The following is an 18039-nucleotide window of genomic DNA, read 5'->3' as shown; positions in this document are numbered from 1 at the left end:
GATTTTTTCCTTTTCTCTAAGGTAAGCCTCGGCCGCGCTATTTTAAAGAAATAACCCCATATTTCGTACGTAAACGCCGTACTCCTTTTTAGGTACTCCTAAGGTATTAAAGTATAGCTTAAAGGCTATAAGGAATCGGTTAAGGGCCTAAGCGCCCCTTTTATTATTATATATCTCCGGTACAGCTAGATATAGGTACTTCGTAGTTAGAAAGCCCTTTAGGGGCTCTTTAGTAGAAAGAAGACGCTTCTACCAAAGCGAGAGGGAATTCGCTCCTTTTAGCGTCTCCGTAATCGTAGGCTCCTCGCCTATGATCTCCTTATAAAGGCGATCTCTTTCCGCCTTTCGCTACCTCTTTAAGGTAACGGCCCGTAGCTAGGCTAGCTTATCTTTATCTATATCCGACTTAAAATTCTCGTTAAGTCGGTCGTTAGAGTTATTCGCCTACCCTCTTTAGTTATTACCTTACCCCTAAGGGGCTGTATCCGGTACCTATCCTTTTAGCGTCTAAGACTCTTCTCGCTCTAAGCGCGGCGACCTTATAAAGGACTCACCGGCTCTAGATATAGTTTAATTCCTCGCTATAGCTCTCCTTTTAGCTTCGTATATATAAAAACTCCTAGTACTACGCGACTATATATTAGGTAAGTACTAAAAAATATTAGAACTAGTATAGTATAGTAGCTAGTACGCTTAGATAAGGCTAAGAGAGATAATAACGTCTAATATATACTAATCTAGCTATATACTATAATATCGATTCAGCGCTTAAAGAAGCGCTAACGAGAAGTATACGAAGCGTAGATAGAAACCCTACGTCCGCTAAGCTTACACGTACACCTACACGTAATAGTTTAGGCATATACTTAGCCTTATACCGTAACACCCGATACAAGGTATAGCACTTAGTATTACAGACCACATAGGTCGAGGCCGTATACGGCCAGGACATAAGATATAGGTAAGTTAGGCGAGGAAGCCTAGCACGTAAGAAACACAGGATGGATCACGTGACTACCCGAAAGGGTAATGGTTGGATAGATGGCCAGTTAGCAGGGCCCCTTGCCAACTTACCATCTTGCCATGACAAGACTTCCTATTCGGGACTACGGGAATGAGTATATAGATCACGACTCTCCTTGAGTACAGTTTATAGTTCCGTAGTTAACCTAAGTTATACTAGAACCCTACCTGTGTATAACTCGACCTTGTATTAAATACTCACTGGCCTAATATCCCACTCAGCTTACTTGAGTAGAACCACTGAGGTTTCACTCGTACCATTACTGGTCACGTAGAGACACCGGCCTCATAACACTTAGGTCATTTTGTAGCACTAGCGTTTTCTAAGATCATATTTTCAAGAAACGCATACTTTCTTTTAGCTTCTCGGGTAAATTTAGCGCAGAAGCGTAGCTGCACTTATTAGGAGTATATAACGTACAATTCTAAGCCTACTATTTTCGAGGTTGAACGCTGTCCCACCTTACTTTTAGTTTTCTATCTCTTATAGTTTAGGATAGTATATTATATCTTATAGAGCGTAACAATAACATAATTCATACAGTACTATAGTATAACTTTTATCTATTTCAAAGAACAGCTTCGTTATTTACTCCCTCATTTTTGTATAATCGAGAAACTCGTATAAAGGACTTTTTTAACTAGTATTTCAACGCCGTAGAATTATCTATCTTTCCAAAGGGCTCAAAGAGGCGAATAGTACCCCAATCATTGTCTATAGGCAAGGCGCATTCTGTACGTCGCATTTGCTTAAATTAAGTGTCGTGCGCGTGATACCGAAGAGCTGTGCGCAAAAACCCTGATAGTATCACAACTTATTTCACCAGCTCTCGTCGTAATCATCTCCAAATTAATCGCTCTGCTTCTTCATCATGACCTAAGGAAAGATTCGCCACCTCAGTGACGAATTATTTTGTAAGGCAGCGTCACGTGATCTCCTTTCCGCTTCGACAGGAGCGGAAATCAGTCGAATTCAGGCTTTGTCACATGGTCTCCATTCCCACCTCCACGAACCCGAAGTCGAAGCCACCTTGCCGACTGGATTGAACGAAACCATACTGTCATCGTGGCGAAGCCCAACAAGTCGGAGAGACTGCAGAGGCTAGGGCACGGGATGATTGTGCCCCATGAGCAGTATGCCAGAGTCGATGCTAGGAGAGATAGAAAGCAGACAGGAAGCACCCAGCAAGCACAATTTCGAGTTAAGGCTGGACGGCGCAAGTGAGAGCTCGGTAGCTTGCAAGTAGGTGATCAGTGGTTGCGAGAGAAAGGGTCTTGTAACATCATGTTTTTGATGCAGGCCATGTCAATCAAGAAGGCCAATATAGCTACGGTGACTGCATTTGCCAACACGTATCGCCGAATGAACAATTGATAGAGGAGTCAAACCCATATCGAACTTGTTGCACTATCAGCCCGTCGCAAACCCACTGACCGTCCAGCTATGTAGCAAAGGAACATATGTGCCATGAGTACGACAGGGAGATTGGTAGAACTGATGGCAAGTGTAATTCAAACGTTCAGCCAAGATGAATAGATACGATCTGGATCAGCGAATATGATTGGTCAGCTTTTCGGCTCTGTACGCCAATCGATAGGTGCAGATAAGCGGTTCACATCCGCTCTTAGCATGGACTTTTGAAGTTCTCGGCCTCCAAACGTAGCTCAGCGTAGATCGTGATGCTTAGCGCCTTGAGGCACGCTTTCTTTTATACACATAACTTCGTGTGAGCTCGGTACCTTCTGTTGGGTATGACAGCAATACCAGAACAGACATGGACCATCGCGCGCTGGACCTGTAACTTGGTCACCACCTAACCATAACCACGAGCTCACGAACCTCGACGACTCAGTCCCCTACCAGCATGTCAGATACAACAGCCACTGTTACCGCTGAAGCCTCGTCTCAGCCAGCGCTAATGGACAATGACACCAATCTATTCTTCCACCGCATTGCTGTTTACTTCAACACTTTTGAGCCAACTGGTACCATCTCCTTCAGCTACCTTACCGAAGGTGCCGCAAACACAATTTGGAATGTCCGCTTTTCACATGATTCCAACCTCTCACAACATGACTCTGCTGTTGTCCTACGTATGCGCAAGGACATTCCATCAACGATACCCATGCTCGGGCTAAAAGAGCAATTCGAGGAGCGCATTGCGCCACTGTTCTTCTTCGATCCCAGTCTCTTGCTGCCTGTGCAACTGATACAGCTGGGCCCTGGTGTGATCGAGGACATGAACCAACAACTACACCACCTCGAAAATACGAAGCACAGGAAGGCAATGCGAACAGGCGCATACCACCCATCCTTTGAAATCGAGCCGTACGCAATGCTCATGCCTAATCTGATCCATGGCCTTGGCAAAGTTGTTGAGTTCAAGCCGAAATGGCTCGTGCAAAGTCCGAGTGCGCCCAGAGATGCGCAGAGATGTCGAACTTGTGCCTTGAACGCAATGCGACGCGCGAAAGGTGTCAGTGGTCGAGGTGATTCGGGGTTTTGCCCATTTGACATGTTGAGCTCGAATGAGAAAATCTTGAGCAGTGCGCTAAGGAATGTCTGGAGTGAAAACGGATCACTGCTGGACTTTGTCACCGCCTTCCGAGTCAAGGTGCAGCCTGCACTTAGACAGCTGCAGAAGCTGCAGAGACAGCATAGTGATGTTGGGCTGGAGGACTTTCTCAACCCAGCGGGCAAAGACTTCTCGGTGGCAATGGCCCTCAGAGACTGTAGCATCGTGCTAAAGGTCGTCAAAGTGCCTCATGATGACACCAGATTGCACATCCCAATTGTAAAACTGCTCGATCTCGACCTGAAGGACGCCGGAGGTGGCAAGCTGGCTAAGTGGGCAAGAATGGAAGCTGAGCTGATTGAGGACGGATGGTACACGACCAAGGCAGACCCAAGTATAAGATGTGCCATGGCGTTTCAATAGCACTTTTGCCGACTCTTGCTCACCATTCGTGCTTAATCTCGAAGATCTGATCCGCCTGCTGCTGGAAGTCCGGATCGTTGACCTTCTTCATCTCTGCTCGAATTTGTTCAATGAGGTTTTCGGATAGATCACCTTTGCGCCTAGCATAGATGTCTATTCCTGCTGGTGTGAACAACGTCTTCTCAAAGAATGTTACCATCCAGCCTCCGTCATGCTCGCCATATCCGAGCACTTCCCAGTGACTCGATGCGACCTTAAGCCAGCCTTTCCCGCGCCAGTTGTATGCTGCCTCGACCGATGGATCAGGCTTATCAATTCCTTCGCCAGTTTTCTGCTTGTCTGAATCGATTGGGTTGTATTGTACCAGATCATCGATGCCACCAGGTGGTGATTCAAGAGGAGTGTAGGTAATGACAACGTTCTTGTTCTTCTTCCACATGGGCAGTGTCGAGTGGGTGACATGCCATGGTCCCTTGATGAACTCGGTGGAGGGTTTTGCGAAGGATGATGCTGTAGCAGAAGAGGACGACGGTGGCCGGAAGGTAAGGGGACCCGAGCTCTTAGATGTCATGGTGCAGCGCGTAATTTTCGAGGACAATGGGGCTCAATGCCAGTTGTGCTGGTTCCGGTCGGTTGTACGACAGGTCGTGATAGCTTCGAGATACTTACGCACAGGGGGTGTGGAGGAGACTGGCCTACGTCATAGTAAACAAACTGCGATGAATGTACGGAGTAGCCTCAAACTTCTTGCGTCATCGTGGTCGTCCAAACTCTGGGGAACCAACACTCCAATAAAATACAGCAGACATTTTGGTGAAGAATACTAGTAGTGATCTTAGAAAGCTTTCGTTATTTCCAACTTGCCCCCAGACGTTGGACGTTCAATCATCAACCAACTTGAAAGTTCACAACTCGAGCACATCCTCGGATACATATCTCGTGGCCTGATATCCTAGTCAGCAACATACCCTAGCCCTTGCCTCTTGATTACAACCATGTCTCAAAAACGAATCGCGTTCAAGGTCCACGGCACCGTTCAAGGAGTCAATTTCAGGTAGGTCCGGCAGGCGCTATGCAATCAGTGTCTCGCTTCGATGCTGACTGTTGAACCAAGATCGTTTACAGAGAAAAAGGCAAGCGGCTATGGCTTGACTGGTTGGGTCAAGAACAGTGATGATGAGAAGGTATGTGCCTCTATTGCAAACAGCGCAACCGAAGCTAAGCTGTGGTTACTGTTCAGGTGATTGGCGAAGCACAAGGTTCAGGAGAAGCTTTGCAGAAGTTCAAGAAGGATCTCGGCGAAGGGCCAAGCGCTGCGAAAGTGGTCAAGGTGGAAACTGACGAGATCGAGACGAAGAGCGGCGAGACGTCGTTCTCTGCATAGGCGTCATTGACTCTGTGATAACTGTTCCATGCGCATCAGCTTCTTTGCAAGACTTTTGTCAACGCCATTCGATAAGGAGGCGACAAAAGTCCTTACGAGAATAGCGCAGATGGAACGGCTAAGGCTGAACGAGGCTGGACAAAAGCTCGCCGAATATTCCCGAGTGACACTCGCTGTGCCACCTGCGAACATGTGCTTGCCTGGCGTTGCCTCCTTGTCATCTTTTCATTGTTTCAGCATGTATACCTACTACACACCAAGAGGTAGCATTTATGCAATACTAAATCCAATACTTCAAATGGTAAGCCAAGATATGCAGTGTTACATAAGTACATGCAGTCGCTCTAGGCTAAGCAGAGCCGTTCCCAAACCGTTTAGACTACCTTTTTCCTCCCAAGGACGAAGGCAACCGAGAATTCGCGCAAAGTGGGCCGGTCTTGGTTGCGGAAGCTTTTCCAAATTGGTTACAGATCAAACACAGCGGCTGACATGCTGCGCGACGCGAAAGAGTCATCTCTCCTTCACATTTTTCGATATGATCCAAAATTATCTCAGCCTCAGTCGCGAAGTTCATGCTTGATTACTGTCGAGGTGTTTGCATTGGACCTGAATGTTCCGAAATGTGTTTGATGCCCACCTCACGATGTAGACCCGGAAGGAGGTACTTGCCCATGCGCGGCGACTTACATGTGCAGAGCGTGCTTTGTTCGATACTCTATATATCCTCACTTCATGCATTGCCACTTCGCCCTGATACTTCTGACCCTCAGATCTGTGACTGATACTCATTGACCATATCGACCATTAACATCAAGCACACCACAACATGAACCCTACAAGAACCTTCTGCACATCCACTATACCACCAACCCTCAGCAGAGCTGTTTGCCGCGGCCTTGCATCACAGTCCTCCAGAACTGCCTTGAGAGCGGTGTATCCTCTCGGTCTCAACGCACAAAGACAGTTCTCAACGAGTCGGAGATCGAATATCGAGTTCTTCCCTCCAGCGAAAGACACACCTAACATCAAAGAGACGTAAGCCTACCACCCGCTCACACTAGACTGTATACTGATACTATCCCAGGCGAGCAGCATGGCCTCATCCTAAGATATCAGAACAACAATTGCAGAGCATCGAACCATTTGTCCACCGAGACTGCCAGACATGGTCAGACAAAGTAGCATATGGCATGGTTAAGACAGCCCGCTGGTGGATGGACCTGTTCTCCGGCTACCGCCACGACGAAACCAAACCCTACCAAATGACTCCTCGAAAGTGGTTCGTCCGCTTCATCTTCCTCGAGACCATCGCCGCCGTCCCAGGCATGACAGCCGGCATGCTGCGACACTTCCGAAGCCTGCGACGAATGCAGCGAGATAACGGCTGGATCGAGACAATGCTGGAGGACGCATACAACGAGAGAATGCATCTGCTCACTTTCATGAAGATGGCTGAGCCAGGCTGGTTCATGAAGATGATGATCATCGGTGCTCAGGGTGTCTTCTCCAACGCCTTCTTCCTTGCATATCTAGCATCGCCAGCGACATGCCACAGATTCGTCGGATATCTTGAAGAGGAGGCAACGAATACATACACGCTGGCTGTTCAAGATTTGGACAAGGGCCATCTGCCAGAGTGGGAGAATCTGGAAGCACCAGAGATCGCCGTCAAGTACTGGAATATGCCTGAAGGTCATCGGACGATGCGAGATCTGTTGCTCTATGTCCGAGCTGATGAGGCGAAGCATCGGGAGATCCATCACACGTTCGGTAAGTGCCAGCCTTCGATGAAGTGATAGCTCATGCTAACGGCCAATAGGCAATTTAGATCAAGTACACGATCCGAATCCGTTTGTGAGTGAGTACAAGGATAAGAACAAGCCGCATCCGAGCAACGGGTGGGAGCACCTGAAGAGTCAGGGTTGGGAGAGGAAAGATATCATCTAGACAGGGTGTTGATTGTCCGACTGATCGAGAGTACTTCACTGGCGCGACTGTTGATCTTCTGGTGGCGTTTCGAGATTCGTCCTTTGTTAAGCGGGTGGCATAGATACCAAGATTCGTTTCTGATAGCGTTCAAGAGCAGCCTCTTGCTGGCATCACGGCCAGCACAACGGATTGCTGCAGCCGGGCGTGCCTCCACGGCATATGATGCATTATAATTCATCTCTTCTTTTCAACTCGGTGTTCCTTCCCTGTTCTTCGTCTTGCCATACATGCCTCCTTCCGTTCTCCTTTTCTCAATTGCTTCCTTGTATGGCGGCGCGGTGGGCGGTTGAACAGGATCAAGACTGACATGTCCCTCAGGTAGCTTGTACGTCGCATCCGCATCGTATGCATCCAGATCACCACAAGCCAGAAATGGTGCGATCCATCTATTATCCTTGTGCAGCTTCCTTGCCTCTCGTCTTGGAAATGTCAGTTCGACTGTACCGTCCTCTCTAACTGTTCTCGTCTGCTCGGGCAACGCTTCAATCTCTTCTTCAGTCATCGTGGTCGCTGGTCTTGGTACATCTACCGGTCTCCCTAAATCTGGCGTCCATCCCTCTATAGGCGTATAGTCTTCACATACCACAAACGCCTCAATACTGCTAGCCCGACTTGATCGTGGCTTAGCGATATGCACGCGTCTAAACAACAGCTTCAGCTGTGCGTAGATCAGATCTACGTCCTTGCCTCTAAAGATCTTAGCGACGAACTTTCCGCCCGGTCGTAGCACCCTGATCGCCAGTGTCAACGCGCTATAGAGCAGCTGCGACTGGATATGGATGTCTAGATCGTGCAGACCAGTCACATCTGGCGCACCATCCGAGATGACCAGATCGACGAGGTCATAATCCGCTTCCGACTTCTCTGGATTCAACGCCGACAGCATTCTCCCCACAGTCGAAGGATGCGTGATGTCCGCCTGAAGCTGAATAATCCCCTCCAACGGCGCCATAGGCTGCAAATCAATAGCCACAATCTTCACGTTCGGTCTTGGTTGAAGCGTCGGTTTCTCTTCATCTAGATTAATCTTGCTCATCTCCTCGCTGAGCTCCGCATCTTCATTTCGCTCCATCTTCTCAGCAAGCTTAACCTCGTCGACGAGCCTCTGCATTTTCTCCATCCATGCTCTGCGCCCGAAACTCTCACCTTTGATCAGAACCCGTGATAGGACCTGGCTCCATGACCCGGGCGCGGCACAGAGATCGACGACGCGTGTGCATTTGTGCGGTTCTTGGAAGGAGAAGAGGTCGAATTGTTCGTCCAACTGGATGAGTTTGAAGGCGCTGCGGGCGCGCCAGTTTTGTTCTTTGGCGAGGCGGTAGTAGGCGTCTCGTTTGTCTTTGGATGATTTACCCATTTTGGTTGGCTGGGAGGGCTCGAGCCTTGTAGCTCTCGCACGGGTCCCCTTTGAGTCTGTTGGATCGATTACAGCAAATCCCTTCCGACGGATTGCCGCAGGCACGCGAGCTGTATCGCAGCTTGGCCTATGTAGCGTACGCCTCACCCCTATTTGATTTGAAAAGGCCACAGCAGAATAGTCATCAGATATTGTACGTTAGACCTACCTCAATTTGTAGGGCGCTGTGGGCATTTCTGGCTAGTGCTTGTTCTTCATGAAGAAACACACCTGCATCATATGCTTTTGTCTGCGTCCCTGCCCGTTTAACACACGTCGACTAAGTAATATGAAAGAATTCCAAGCAGAAGCGAAATCGTCGTGTTTGTGCTCTGAAGGGCCGTAAATCAGCGCATTTGATTGGCTGAGTGGAGTCGGTCTAGTAAGTAGACCAGTCTCAACTTGGCCTAGGACAACCTTGAACCAAAATCTTTTGAAGGTCAAAGTTTCTGGCCAGCAATCTGGAAGACAATCAACTACCACGAATAGTGCGCACAATGTCGCAAGGAATTAAGCGGAAGAGACCATCGCAAGCGATACAGCCGCGCAAAAAGGGTGCACACACGAAAAGGGCGCCTCAAAATATTGAAAGAGGTCCGGCAGTGCGAGGCGACAGCCTGAAGTGGAAGGAGATATCTGTCTCGAAGCGCCTTGATGATGCTGAAGGGTTCTTTGGACTTGAGGAGTTATCAGATGTGGAAGTGGTGCAGGATGCACCCGGAAAGGGTGTGCTGTTCAAACCAGTCTTAGGCACGGAAGAACCGACGAATCACGTGGGAGATGAAGGTGATGCCGAGGAATGGTTAGGGTTTGAAGACGGAGAAGACACGACAGCAGAGGTGACGAGTGGCTTGAAAGGTATGCAGCAATCAGATGAGTCCGAGGATCAAGTTGCCGAGCGCAAACGAAAGCAGAAGCAGCAACACGATGACACACAGGACATGCCAGATGATCTGAGCGGGGAGACTAGGTTTGACCTACTTACGGACGGCGACTCGAATGAACCGGAGATTGACATGTCAGCATGGAAGGAGCTCAAACTATCATCGCAATTACTCTATGCACTTTCGGCCTTAAGATTTGCGGAACCAACACGAATACAGCAGGCAGCAATTCCGCCAATCACAGAAGGCAAGGATGTTATCGGCAAAGCTGTGACAGGTTCCGGCAAAACGCTCGCCTTTGGCGTACCTATCGTGGAAAGGTGGCTCGAGTCGCAAGGGTCTGAACGGAAAGGGCCAATCGCACTGATTCTGGCACCGACCAGAGAATTGGCACACCAGATATCGAAACACCTGCAAGCCGTTTGTGAGGGCCTAGACCGGTATCCCAGATTGGTAACCGTCACAGGTGGCTTGTCCGTATTGAAGCAGCAACGACAGCTGGAGAGTGCTGACATTGTGGTTGGAACGCCTGGGCGGTTGTGGGAAGTCATGAGTGAGTCCAACGATCTGGTGGAACGGCTGAAGAGGATAGAGATGCTGGTTGTCGATGAAGCAGATCGACTGCTGAGCGAAGGCCACTTCCAGGAAGTGGAGGATATTCTTGACGCACTAGATCGGAAAGAGGTCAACGAAGATGATGAGGATGAGGAAGAAGCCTCAAGTGATAAGGGAACGGCCAGGCAGACCTTGGTCTTTTCTGCAACCTTTCACAAAGGTCTGCAGCAAAAGCTTGCGTCAAAGCAGAAGAAGCGCAGTGATAAGGACAGCAATTTACTATCCGATAAGCAGTCCATGGAGTACTTGATGCGCAAGCTGCCGTTTCAGGAAGGCCAGAAGCCGTTCTTTATCGATGCGAACCCGGAATCACAAATGGCTAAAAACCTGTCAGAGACAATCCTTGAATGCAAAGCCATGGAAAAAGACCTCTATCTTTACACATTCCTGCTGCAGGACCAATACCGGAGGAAGAAAACGACTCAAGGAGCAATTCACAGGGCAGGTGCAGACGCACCAGCCCGCATATTGGTCTTCACTAATTCGGTCTCAGCCGTCAAAAGACTCGTGCCATTGCTGCAGAGCCTCGAAATGCCTGCAACCTCGATTGCACCGCTACACAGCAACATGCCACAAAAGTCGCGATTGCGCTCTCTTGAACGCTTTTCGGGCACAGGCGAGAAGACGAGCTTAGCAAGGACGGCGGTACTCGTTGCCACAGATGTTGCGGCTCGCGGTCTAGACATCAAAGGCATTACCACGATCGTACACTATCATGTACCTAGAACAGCCGATACTTATGTCCACCGATCCGGCAGAACAGCCCGTGTGAATGCTTCCGGAAGTTCAATCCTACTTTGCTCGCCCGATGAAACGGCAAGCGTAACGAAGCTCATTGCGAAAATTCACAACCAAGCCAAAACAGCGAAAGATGCGACCAAGTTTATCGACAGGATGTATCTGCCAAACGATATTTTGCGACAAGTGAAGCACCGAATAGAGATTGCGCAAAAATTGATCGAGTCGAACCAGAGCACGGACAAGGTGAAAAGCGAGGATCACTGGCTTCGTAATGCGGCTAACGAACTCGGCGTGGACTTTGATAGCGAAGACTACGAAAATGCTGGAAAGCAAGGGCGCCGAGGAAGGGGTGGTGGGAAGGAGAGGAAGCAAAAGAAAGCGGCCGAACAGGGCAATCGCCAGAGCAAGGTTGCCCAGTGGAAGGCGCAGCTGAGGGAAGACTTGCAAAACCGTGTCGACTTCGGTGATGGTATGGGCAGGAACATGAAATATCTGGCAGGAGGTGCTTTTGATGTCGACAAACTGCTCGCGGAAAGAGCGCAAGACATATGAGCATGAAGCAGGATTAATTGCTTCACCGCACAAGTGCATCGAGCTCGGCAACGCCTAGAGCTCGCCGGAGAATGCCTTTCTCGGCTGACTCAGGGCTCGGACATGAGCGGAGGTTTGCCGACCACGGCTTGAAAAGCTTCTACTATGCCATCCGTAACCTGCACCGACGGCAAACATGACAAGAGCACTGATATTCGGCGCCGGAGGCGTTGGCAGCGTGTATGGCTGGTTTCTCGAGAAGGCTGGCGCTCAAGTCACAGCCGTCTGCAGGTCTAATTACAACCAGGTCAAGCAAAATGGCCTGCTGATTCGGTCTGCAAAATGGGGAAAGAACGTGCACAAGCCAATCGCTACTCCTTCTGTGGCTGAAGCCAAAGCCCACGGTCCGTTCGACTACATTCTGATGTGTAGCAAAGCATTCCCAGAGATACCCCCGATGATTCGAGAAGCTGTTAGCCCGGAGTCGACCATTGTCCTCGCTCAGAACGGCATTGGCATAGAAGAGAGCTATGCGAAGCTATATCCAGAAAACACTATCATTTCTGGCGTGGTGTATCTGCCAGTCGTTCAAGTCGAGCAAGGTGTGGTTGAGCACGCGACACCACTAGAGCGGTTCGAGATCGGTAGCTATCCTGCATCCAGCGCCTCTAAAGAAGCAAAGGAGAAGGTGCAAGGCCTAGTCGATTTGTTCACTAAGGGAGATGCCACATGCGTAGCCTACGATGACGTTCAGCCAAGGCGGTGGAACAAACTTTCTTTGAACGCCAGCCTGAATCCGATCTGTGCACTCACTTTGTGCGATGACGGTAACTACCTGCGATCATCAGAAGGAGCGTTGTCCATGGCTTGCGATGTGATGAGGGAAGTTGGTCGAGTCGCATCTGCTTTGGGTTACAACAACATCACAGACGACACCATCAACGAGCATATGAAACGTCATATCGAACGCATGACTACAGGCGGAAAAGAGCCAAGCATGCTGCAGGATGTCAAGGCAGCCCGACCGATCGAAGTTGAGGCTATTCTGGGTAACACAGTGAGGATTGCGGAAGGACTCAAAGTTGAAACACCTTATTTGAGGCTGCTGTACACCTTGGCCAAGGGTCTGAATTTCGCAACTAGTCGAACCAGGGAGTGGCGGCCTCTTGCTACTGTTACCTGAGAAGGATGGCAATGGATCTGATGTCGAGGCGAATGCTCCGAGCATACAACCGTCCGCGAGCCCTAAACAGTAAGGAGTGCATCGACGCTGATATAGCTGAGATGATTACCGCTTGGGCGTAGATAGATATCCGTGTCCACCACGAACTTCAGGCATTCAGGCCACAATCCAAAAGTGGTATATTTACCGATAACAGCTTCCCCAATTCCCTACAAGTTATCGAGTCTTAAGCGCGACCAACAGTATCTCTCGAGCCTTGAACTTCGCGCCACCTGTGTCACACTAAGCCTAACTGCTCGAATAGACGATCCTATGACTTCCATGCTCCTCGTAGCATTTTTGCCATCCCAGCTTGACTATGCTGCGGACAATTCTTTACAATAACGATGGGCGGATCAGAACTGAACGCGCCTATCGGTCGATCGAGGACTGGGATCTCAAAGACGAAATGAAATTCTGGTTTGAGTACCCCGAATCAACGCGATTTGCCCGTTACAACTTCGACATCCTGTATACGCCAATCTTCTTCGGAAATGAGGGTATCTCGGGACATTTGTGTCTCGAGGTCAATGAAACAGGCGCTCATGAGATTGGGGACCTGACAGCGGAAGTGAAGTTGTCCGGCGGTGCAAGTCTAGGCCTCCTCAACGTTGGAGGTCGCCCAGCGAACATTTACGACACGAGATATGCCTTCTCCATGGTAGGCTTTCGACCAATTGTTTCAATACCAATCCTTAATGTATCGGACACCTTTTCTCTGGAGGCCGGCCACTATGAGCAAGGTAGCGTACAAGGGCGACGGATACCTTTCTCACTTCCTCTTTCGGTGCAAACCTTGGCGCAGTTGCGAGAGTTGACGCCATCCTTGAAGCTGATCTCATCCGATACTGAGGCCACGATGGAAATCTTGAAGGACCAGTGTCCCACGATGCTAATCAATGTGCGATACACACTGACTGCAATCCTGTTCAGTGGTGACAACCAAAAGCAGAAAATCGAGCAGGAAATTCGGATATGGGTGGCATTAGACGAAACGCAGGTACCCTCACCACTGCCCGAGATCAGTGATCGTGTGACGCAACATCGAAGAAGTAGTCTCATCCCATTGAAAAGGACTCGTTCTCTACCGTTTACATCGAGCCGCCGGAAGAGCGTCCATGAAGGCGGAACGCACATCATCCTTGAAGCTGAAGACCCAGAGCCCTTCTGCTTTCAACCCCACAACGACGCCGCCGCAACCAAAGTACGGCTGACGCTCCGTTATGCAAGCACCAACGCCGAGGAAGACGAAGCACCAGGACCAGTCCAGGCAAACATCGAATGGCTGATGAAGTCGTTGTCGACCGTGGCAGTCCAGCCTCGCAATCAGCCAGAAGGCACGCCACCATCAGAAGACTACTTCCATCTACGCACGAGACATCTACCCTTCAAGAAGCTCAAGCTGGACTGGGCGAGGTGGCAAAAGTCCAACCCAGAAGACGAACTCGGAAATGCTTGGAAGTCAGTGCATGACCTTTGGCTAACCCTGTCAACGACAACAGGGCTGACACCAACATTCAGAACATCTTTCATCTCGCACTCGTACTCAATATGGCTGATGATCAATCTTGGAGGCAAAGGTCTAAAAGGAAGAACCTACAAGGTTGAGCTGAATGTACCAGTAAAGGTCAGGTACGACATCGGCCTAGCACCGAGCTATTCCGTCGACGACGGCCTACCAGCATACGAGGTAGACGAAGGACAGAACACACAACAGCCTGGTCCTGGACCCGAACATCCTTACCTTGAGCCACCCCCACCGCATGAGGACGCAGACCAACACATCCACGCGCGGACCCTACCTCGCTATACAAGAGATGAACTCGCAGATCTGGTACGCAACACAGGTTTAATGTCCGATAACGGGCGGGATCCGCCTGCACCCGGAGCGCCTTGACATAGTCACACAACAACCGGTAGCAAACAACCTACCCGAGACACAATGAGTCATACCATTCCGAAGCCCCATCGGCCCGCGCCAGCGCAAACAAACACTCATATATCCGATACCCAAAATTTATCCCCAGAGCAGGCATAGCTACAATAAATCAAGGAATCGATGAACTTGGTGTTCGACCTCCCATCTCACAAAACTCACTATCTGCCTCTGCATGATAGTCGAGATGAGTCCATGGTTCCATGGACTTTGGAGCAATCGGCGCTGGTTCGAACCCGCGGCAGGACTGACCCGGAAATGTCGCGGATGGTGTAGTAGGGCGTGAGCTGGTCAACTCCGACGTGACGACCCGGGCAATGGTTCTCCGTGATGAACTCCTGCTCTTTTTGTTTTGTTTTGCTTTTTGAGAGAGTTTTGGACTGCGAAAGTGAGTTTTGTGTGTGGTACCGGGTTTGGCGCAGTGCGTGCTTGGCGCTATGCAGCAGTGAGCTGGTGGTAGGGAAAGTTTTTAGTAACATTGGTTCTGGTCGAAATGTGGACGCCGGTGCAGACAGGCGGCGCAACGTTGGTGTTAATGTTTGTCATTAGAGACTCAATTGAGCTGACAATTTTACATGATGCAAAGCCATCGACTGGACAAATGAGGATCTCAGACTATGGCACCTGAGGAGGTGTTTAGTCTGCAGGGTCTGAATAATGGAAAGCATGATCATGGTGGAAATGAACTATGATATAGTGACTGCAGGTATACTTCTACACTTGAGAACGAGCCTGTTTGAACGTTCAACTAGATAGCTAATAGCTACTAACAACGCACGCTTGCAACTACACACATCGAAATATCAAATCAGAATCAACGAGCCTCTGCCGCACCAAGCTGATTGATGGTGAACAATTGCTCACGAGAGCCTGGCTCATCGAACCAGCCCATCCTAAACTTCCTTGCCCCCATATTCGATCTTCTGCTCCTCCATGGCCTCTTTGCGAGTTCACCGCGAAGCTCCTGTAGCAATACCTCATCGTCGAGAATATTCGAATCAGCCAACAAGCTCACGATGGCCGCGATACTGCACGGATTCTTCGGAAGCACGTAGTTTGTACTCATCAGCCACGACGACAATGCCGCGCAAATGAGCATGATGGCCAGCAGTGCAGAGAGGATATGCGTGGATATCGCGTTTTGGACGAGGCGGTATCGGTTAGCATTGATCAGCTCGGCGGTGATTGGTCCAAGTTCGTTGCTCAAGCTGTCGACCTGTCGTTCCAGAGCGCCATTGTACTGCTGTGCGCGGATGATTTTGTGGGCCGATTGGATGGCCTCGGCGACCACGGTTGACTTTTCTGGGTCGCTGAAGTCTGCAACGGTGATGCCGTAGTGTTGCAATAGTGCGCCAGCGAACACTGGGAGGCTTGAGTCGCCTGACACTCGTGACATCTCGGAAAGATTCTCGTATGGAAGAGCCATTTTCTTCGTTGAGAACCTGCGCGGAACAGACCCTACTAGCACCCGAGGTTCTTCATTGGTAGCAATGCTCAGACCGGGATATGACAGTGTGGTATCGATTTGCACCTGCTCAATGGATTCGGAGCAACTCAGAGCCGTGGCATATCCAACATCTTTTGTCTCTGCCACCTCATCCTTAGATGTGTCCCATCGACCCCAGACATAACTCAATATTGGGCAGTCTTCTTGTGTATTGTTGAAGTAGTCGAACCACCCAATCTCAGTGTTCTCTGCGCTGGGGTGGATATAGTGGTGTGTACCTTCGGCACAAGCCGGTGGACCAGGAAGTTCAAGCCGAACGGAGTAGGAGCGCAGACTTGCCCTGCTGCCATTCGCTTCAGCAACTGCAACAAATGTCAGGTCGGGAATTTGTGTCTGATCATAGATAGTGCAATTCAATGAAGCACGGATCGCTGGCAGGTCTGTACGGATTGTCTGTTCTGCTTCGGCCATCGTGGAAGGATTGTCCCTCAGGCTGACCGAGCCAAGCGCAAATTCCCCATGTGTTCAGCTTGGATATGATGCATTCGTGCCAAGAATAAGACTCGAAAGGTACGCATTATTGCCCACCTCTCCTTCGTCAGTAACTGAGTCGTTAAAGAACCATGTATCTTGGTTGAGCAACACCTGTTGAGTACTAGGCACGGACTGAGCGCTCCAGACGCCGCTCATGACGATAGTGAGAAAAGCTGATATCAGTGATGCGGTGGCTAAGGATATGATAGCGTACTGTCGATCTTCGATTGAAGAGGCAAGCACTTCGATTTCTGTAGATGTCAGGTAGTTGATAAAGAGTGGTCTTGCCGTGTCGTCTTGTCGTAAGCGACAATATGGAGAGAACGTCTTGTAGCAAAAGCCCAAAGCTCGGAAATAAATGCCGAGGAATACCATGGCAGAAGCTGGCACGATTGACCAGGCAAGATGCGTCTGACCCCTGACAGGAACATTGGCCAGACCATGCTTGCTTCGTGAATAGCGCAACAAGACTTGTAGAGCAACGATGATTAAGATGGTGAGAAGGAACATGATTGATCTTATCCAGATGGTGATGGTAAGCGGACGCCACCATTTACGAACTAGGACTTTGTGGTGTATCTTGCGTTCCCCGTCCTGTCTATCGGTGTCATTGGGCCAGTCACTGACTGTAGTTGCTACTCCCTGCGAGTCCTCGTCAGATTGTGGATTTGGGGTAACGCCCCTAGCTTGTTGCAATTTCTGTTGCAGCTGCTCCTCACCAAAATAACCAGTGTGCAGAAACATTGTCCGAGCCCATGGCTGCTGCTTGAGAATCAGGAGTAAGCCAGCAAGTCGTGCTGGATCAAAAGGCAAGCTTGTCTGAATGCGCAATGAGACGAGTATGTAGCTTGCCAAAACTATGATAGCAGCAAGCAGTCCATCCATAATCCGCATTGGCACAATCTGAACGATCAATCGGTTTTCGTTCCTTACTGCCACACCCTGAATGGTTGAGGAGTTGTCGGTAGTTGTATAGCCAAAACGTATGGCTTGAGCACCAAGACGTTGGTAGTATGCTTGTGTCATTTCAAACAATAAGTCCGTATCGAGCAAGTCATCGATTATGGCCTCTTCCTGCGCGTGCAAAATCCTGGTCATGACGTTCAACAGCTCCTCGTTGCTTGTGTTGAAGCGCTTGAGCAGGACTGGTGTTTCGGAGCCGAAGACAATGGGCAGTGCAAGGTTCGATAGTGCCCAAAGGCAACATTGCCAGAGCTCTGTCGGGCAGAACTTGCCCGGTAGAAGCCTGCTCAATGGTGATATCAGGCGCAGCCCCAAATTGTAGTGTCGTGGAGTTGAAGACGACCGTGCCTTTTGTGTTTGCGGCATAAGGCTTGCAAAGCCACTGTCTCGACTTCAGCACACCAACAGTCGCTTGCAGTGCTACTGTGTTGCATT

General features: G+C 49.7%; 10 protein-coding genes across 10 annotated transcripts; 6 read left to right on the top strand and 4 right to left on the bottom strand.

Moving 5' to 3' along the window:
* Positions 1 to 2888: 2888 nt before the first annotated feature.
* On the top strand, positions 2889 to 3962 carry IPK1 (Inositol-pentakisphosphate 2-kinase; the record flags this gene model as incomplete). The annotated part of the gene is made up of 1 exon (XM_064869242.1): positions 2889 to 3962. One exon carries the CDS (start codon positions 2889 to 2891, stop codon positions 3960 to 3962), a length of 1074 nt encoding a protein of 357 aa, XP_064734739.1.
* Positions 3963 to 3981: 19 nt separating this feature from the next.
* PMZ80_000791 (uncharacterized protein) lies at positions 3982 to 4533 on the bottom strand (the record flags this gene model as incomplete). Its single annotated transcript, XM_064869241.1, has 1 exon — positions 3982 to 4533. The coding sequence occupies one exon, from the start codon at positions 4531 to 4533 to the stop codon at positions 3982 to 3984; it is 552 nt and encodes a 183-aa protein (XP_064734738.1).
* Positions 4534 to 4957: 424 nt separating this feature from the next.
* On the top strand, positions 4958 to 5346 carry PMZ80_000790 (uncharacterized protein; the record flags this gene model as incomplete). Its single annotated transcript, XM_064869240.1, has 3 exons — positions 4958 to 5016; positions 5077 to 5146; positions 5203 to 5346. 3 exons carry the CDS (start codon positions 4958 to 4960, stop codon positions 5344 to 5346), a joined length of 273 nt encoding a protein of 90 aa, XP_064734737.1.
* An 826-nt stretch (positions 5347 to 6172) lies between these two features.
* On the top strand, positions 6173 to 7293 carry AOX2 (inducible alternative oxidase 2; the record flags this gene model as incomplete). The annotated part of the gene is made up of 3 exons (XM_064869239.1): positions 6173 to 6381; positions 6431 to 7116; positions 7166 to 7293. The coding sequence occupies 3 exons, from the start codon at positions 6173 to 6175 to the stop codon at positions 7291 to 7293; spliced, it is 1023 nt and encodes a 340-aa protein (XP_064734736.1).
* Positions 7294 to 7522: 229 nt separating this feature from the next.
* TRM7 (tRNA (uridine-2'-O-)-methyltransferase trm7) lies at positions 7523 to 8692 on the bottom strand (the record flags this gene model as incomplete). The annotated part of the gene is made up of 1 exon (XM_064869238.1): positions 7523 to 8692. The coding sequence occupies one exon, from the start codon at positions 8690 to 8692 to the stop codon at positions 7523 to 7525; it is 1170 nt and encodes a 389-aa protein (XP_064734735.1).
* Positions 8693 to 9228: 536 nt separating this feature from the next.
* Positions 9229 to 11523, top strand: MAK5 (ATP-dependent RNA helicase; the record flags this gene model as incomplete). The annotated part of the gene is made up of 1 exon (XM_064869237.1): positions 9229 to 11523. The coding sequence occupies one exon, from the start codon at positions 9229 to 9231 to the stop codon at positions 11521 to 11523; it is 2295 nt and encodes a 764-aa protein (XP_064734734.1).
* A 175-nt stretch (positions 11524 to 11698) lies between these two features.
* On the top strand, positions 11699 to 12685 carry PMZ80_000786 (uncharacterized protein; the record flags this gene model as incomplete). Its single annotated transcript, XM_064869236.1, has 1 exon — positions 11699 to 12685. The coding sequence occupies one exon, from the start codon at positions 11699 to 11701 to the stop codon at positions 12683 to 12685; it is 987 nt and encodes a 328-aa protein (XP_064734733.1).
* A 358-nt stretch (positions 12686 to 13043) lies between these two features.
* PMZ80_000785 (uncharacterized protein) lies at positions 13044 to 14621 on the top strand (the record flags this gene model as incomplete). Its single annotated transcript, XM_064869235.1, has 1 exon — positions 13044 to 14621. The coding sequence occupies one exon, from the start codon at positions 13044 to 13046 to the stop codon at positions 14619 to 14621; it is 1578 nt and encodes a 525-aa protein (XP_064734732.1).
* Positions 14622 to 15474: 853 nt separating this feature from the next.
* Positions 15475 to 16578, bottom strand: PMZ80_000784 (uncharacterized protein; the record flags this gene model as incomplete). Its single annotated transcript, XM_064869234.1, has 1 exon — positions 15475 to 16578. The coding sequence occupies one exon, from the start codon at positions 16576 to 16578 to the stop codon at positions 15475 to 15477; it is 1104 nt and encodes a 367-aa protein (XP_064734731.1).
* Positions 16579 to 16632: 54 nt separating this feature from the next.
* Positions 16633 to 17970, bottom strand: PMZ80_000783 (uncharacterized protein; the record flags this gene model as incomplete). The annotated part of the gene is made up of 1 exon (XM_064869233.1): positions 16633 to 17970. One exon carries the CDS (start codon positions 17968 to 17970, stop codon positions 16633 to 16635), a length of 1338 nt encoding a protein of 445 aa, XP_064734730.1.
* Positions 17971 to 18039: the final 69 nt, after the last annotated feature.

Source organism: Knufia obscura, assembly GCF_036327395.1.
Source record: "Knufia obscura strain CCFEE 5817 isolate CBS 148926 chromosome Unknown scaffold_1, whole genome shotgun sequence".
Classification (NCBI taxonomy): domain Eukaryota; kingdom Fungi; phylum Ascomycota; class Eurotiomycetes; order Chaetothyriales; family Trichomeriaceae; genus Knufia; species Knufia obscura.
The sequence above is the reverse complement of the archived record's forward strand: the minus strand, read 5'-3'. Positions and strand labels throughout refer to the sequence as shown.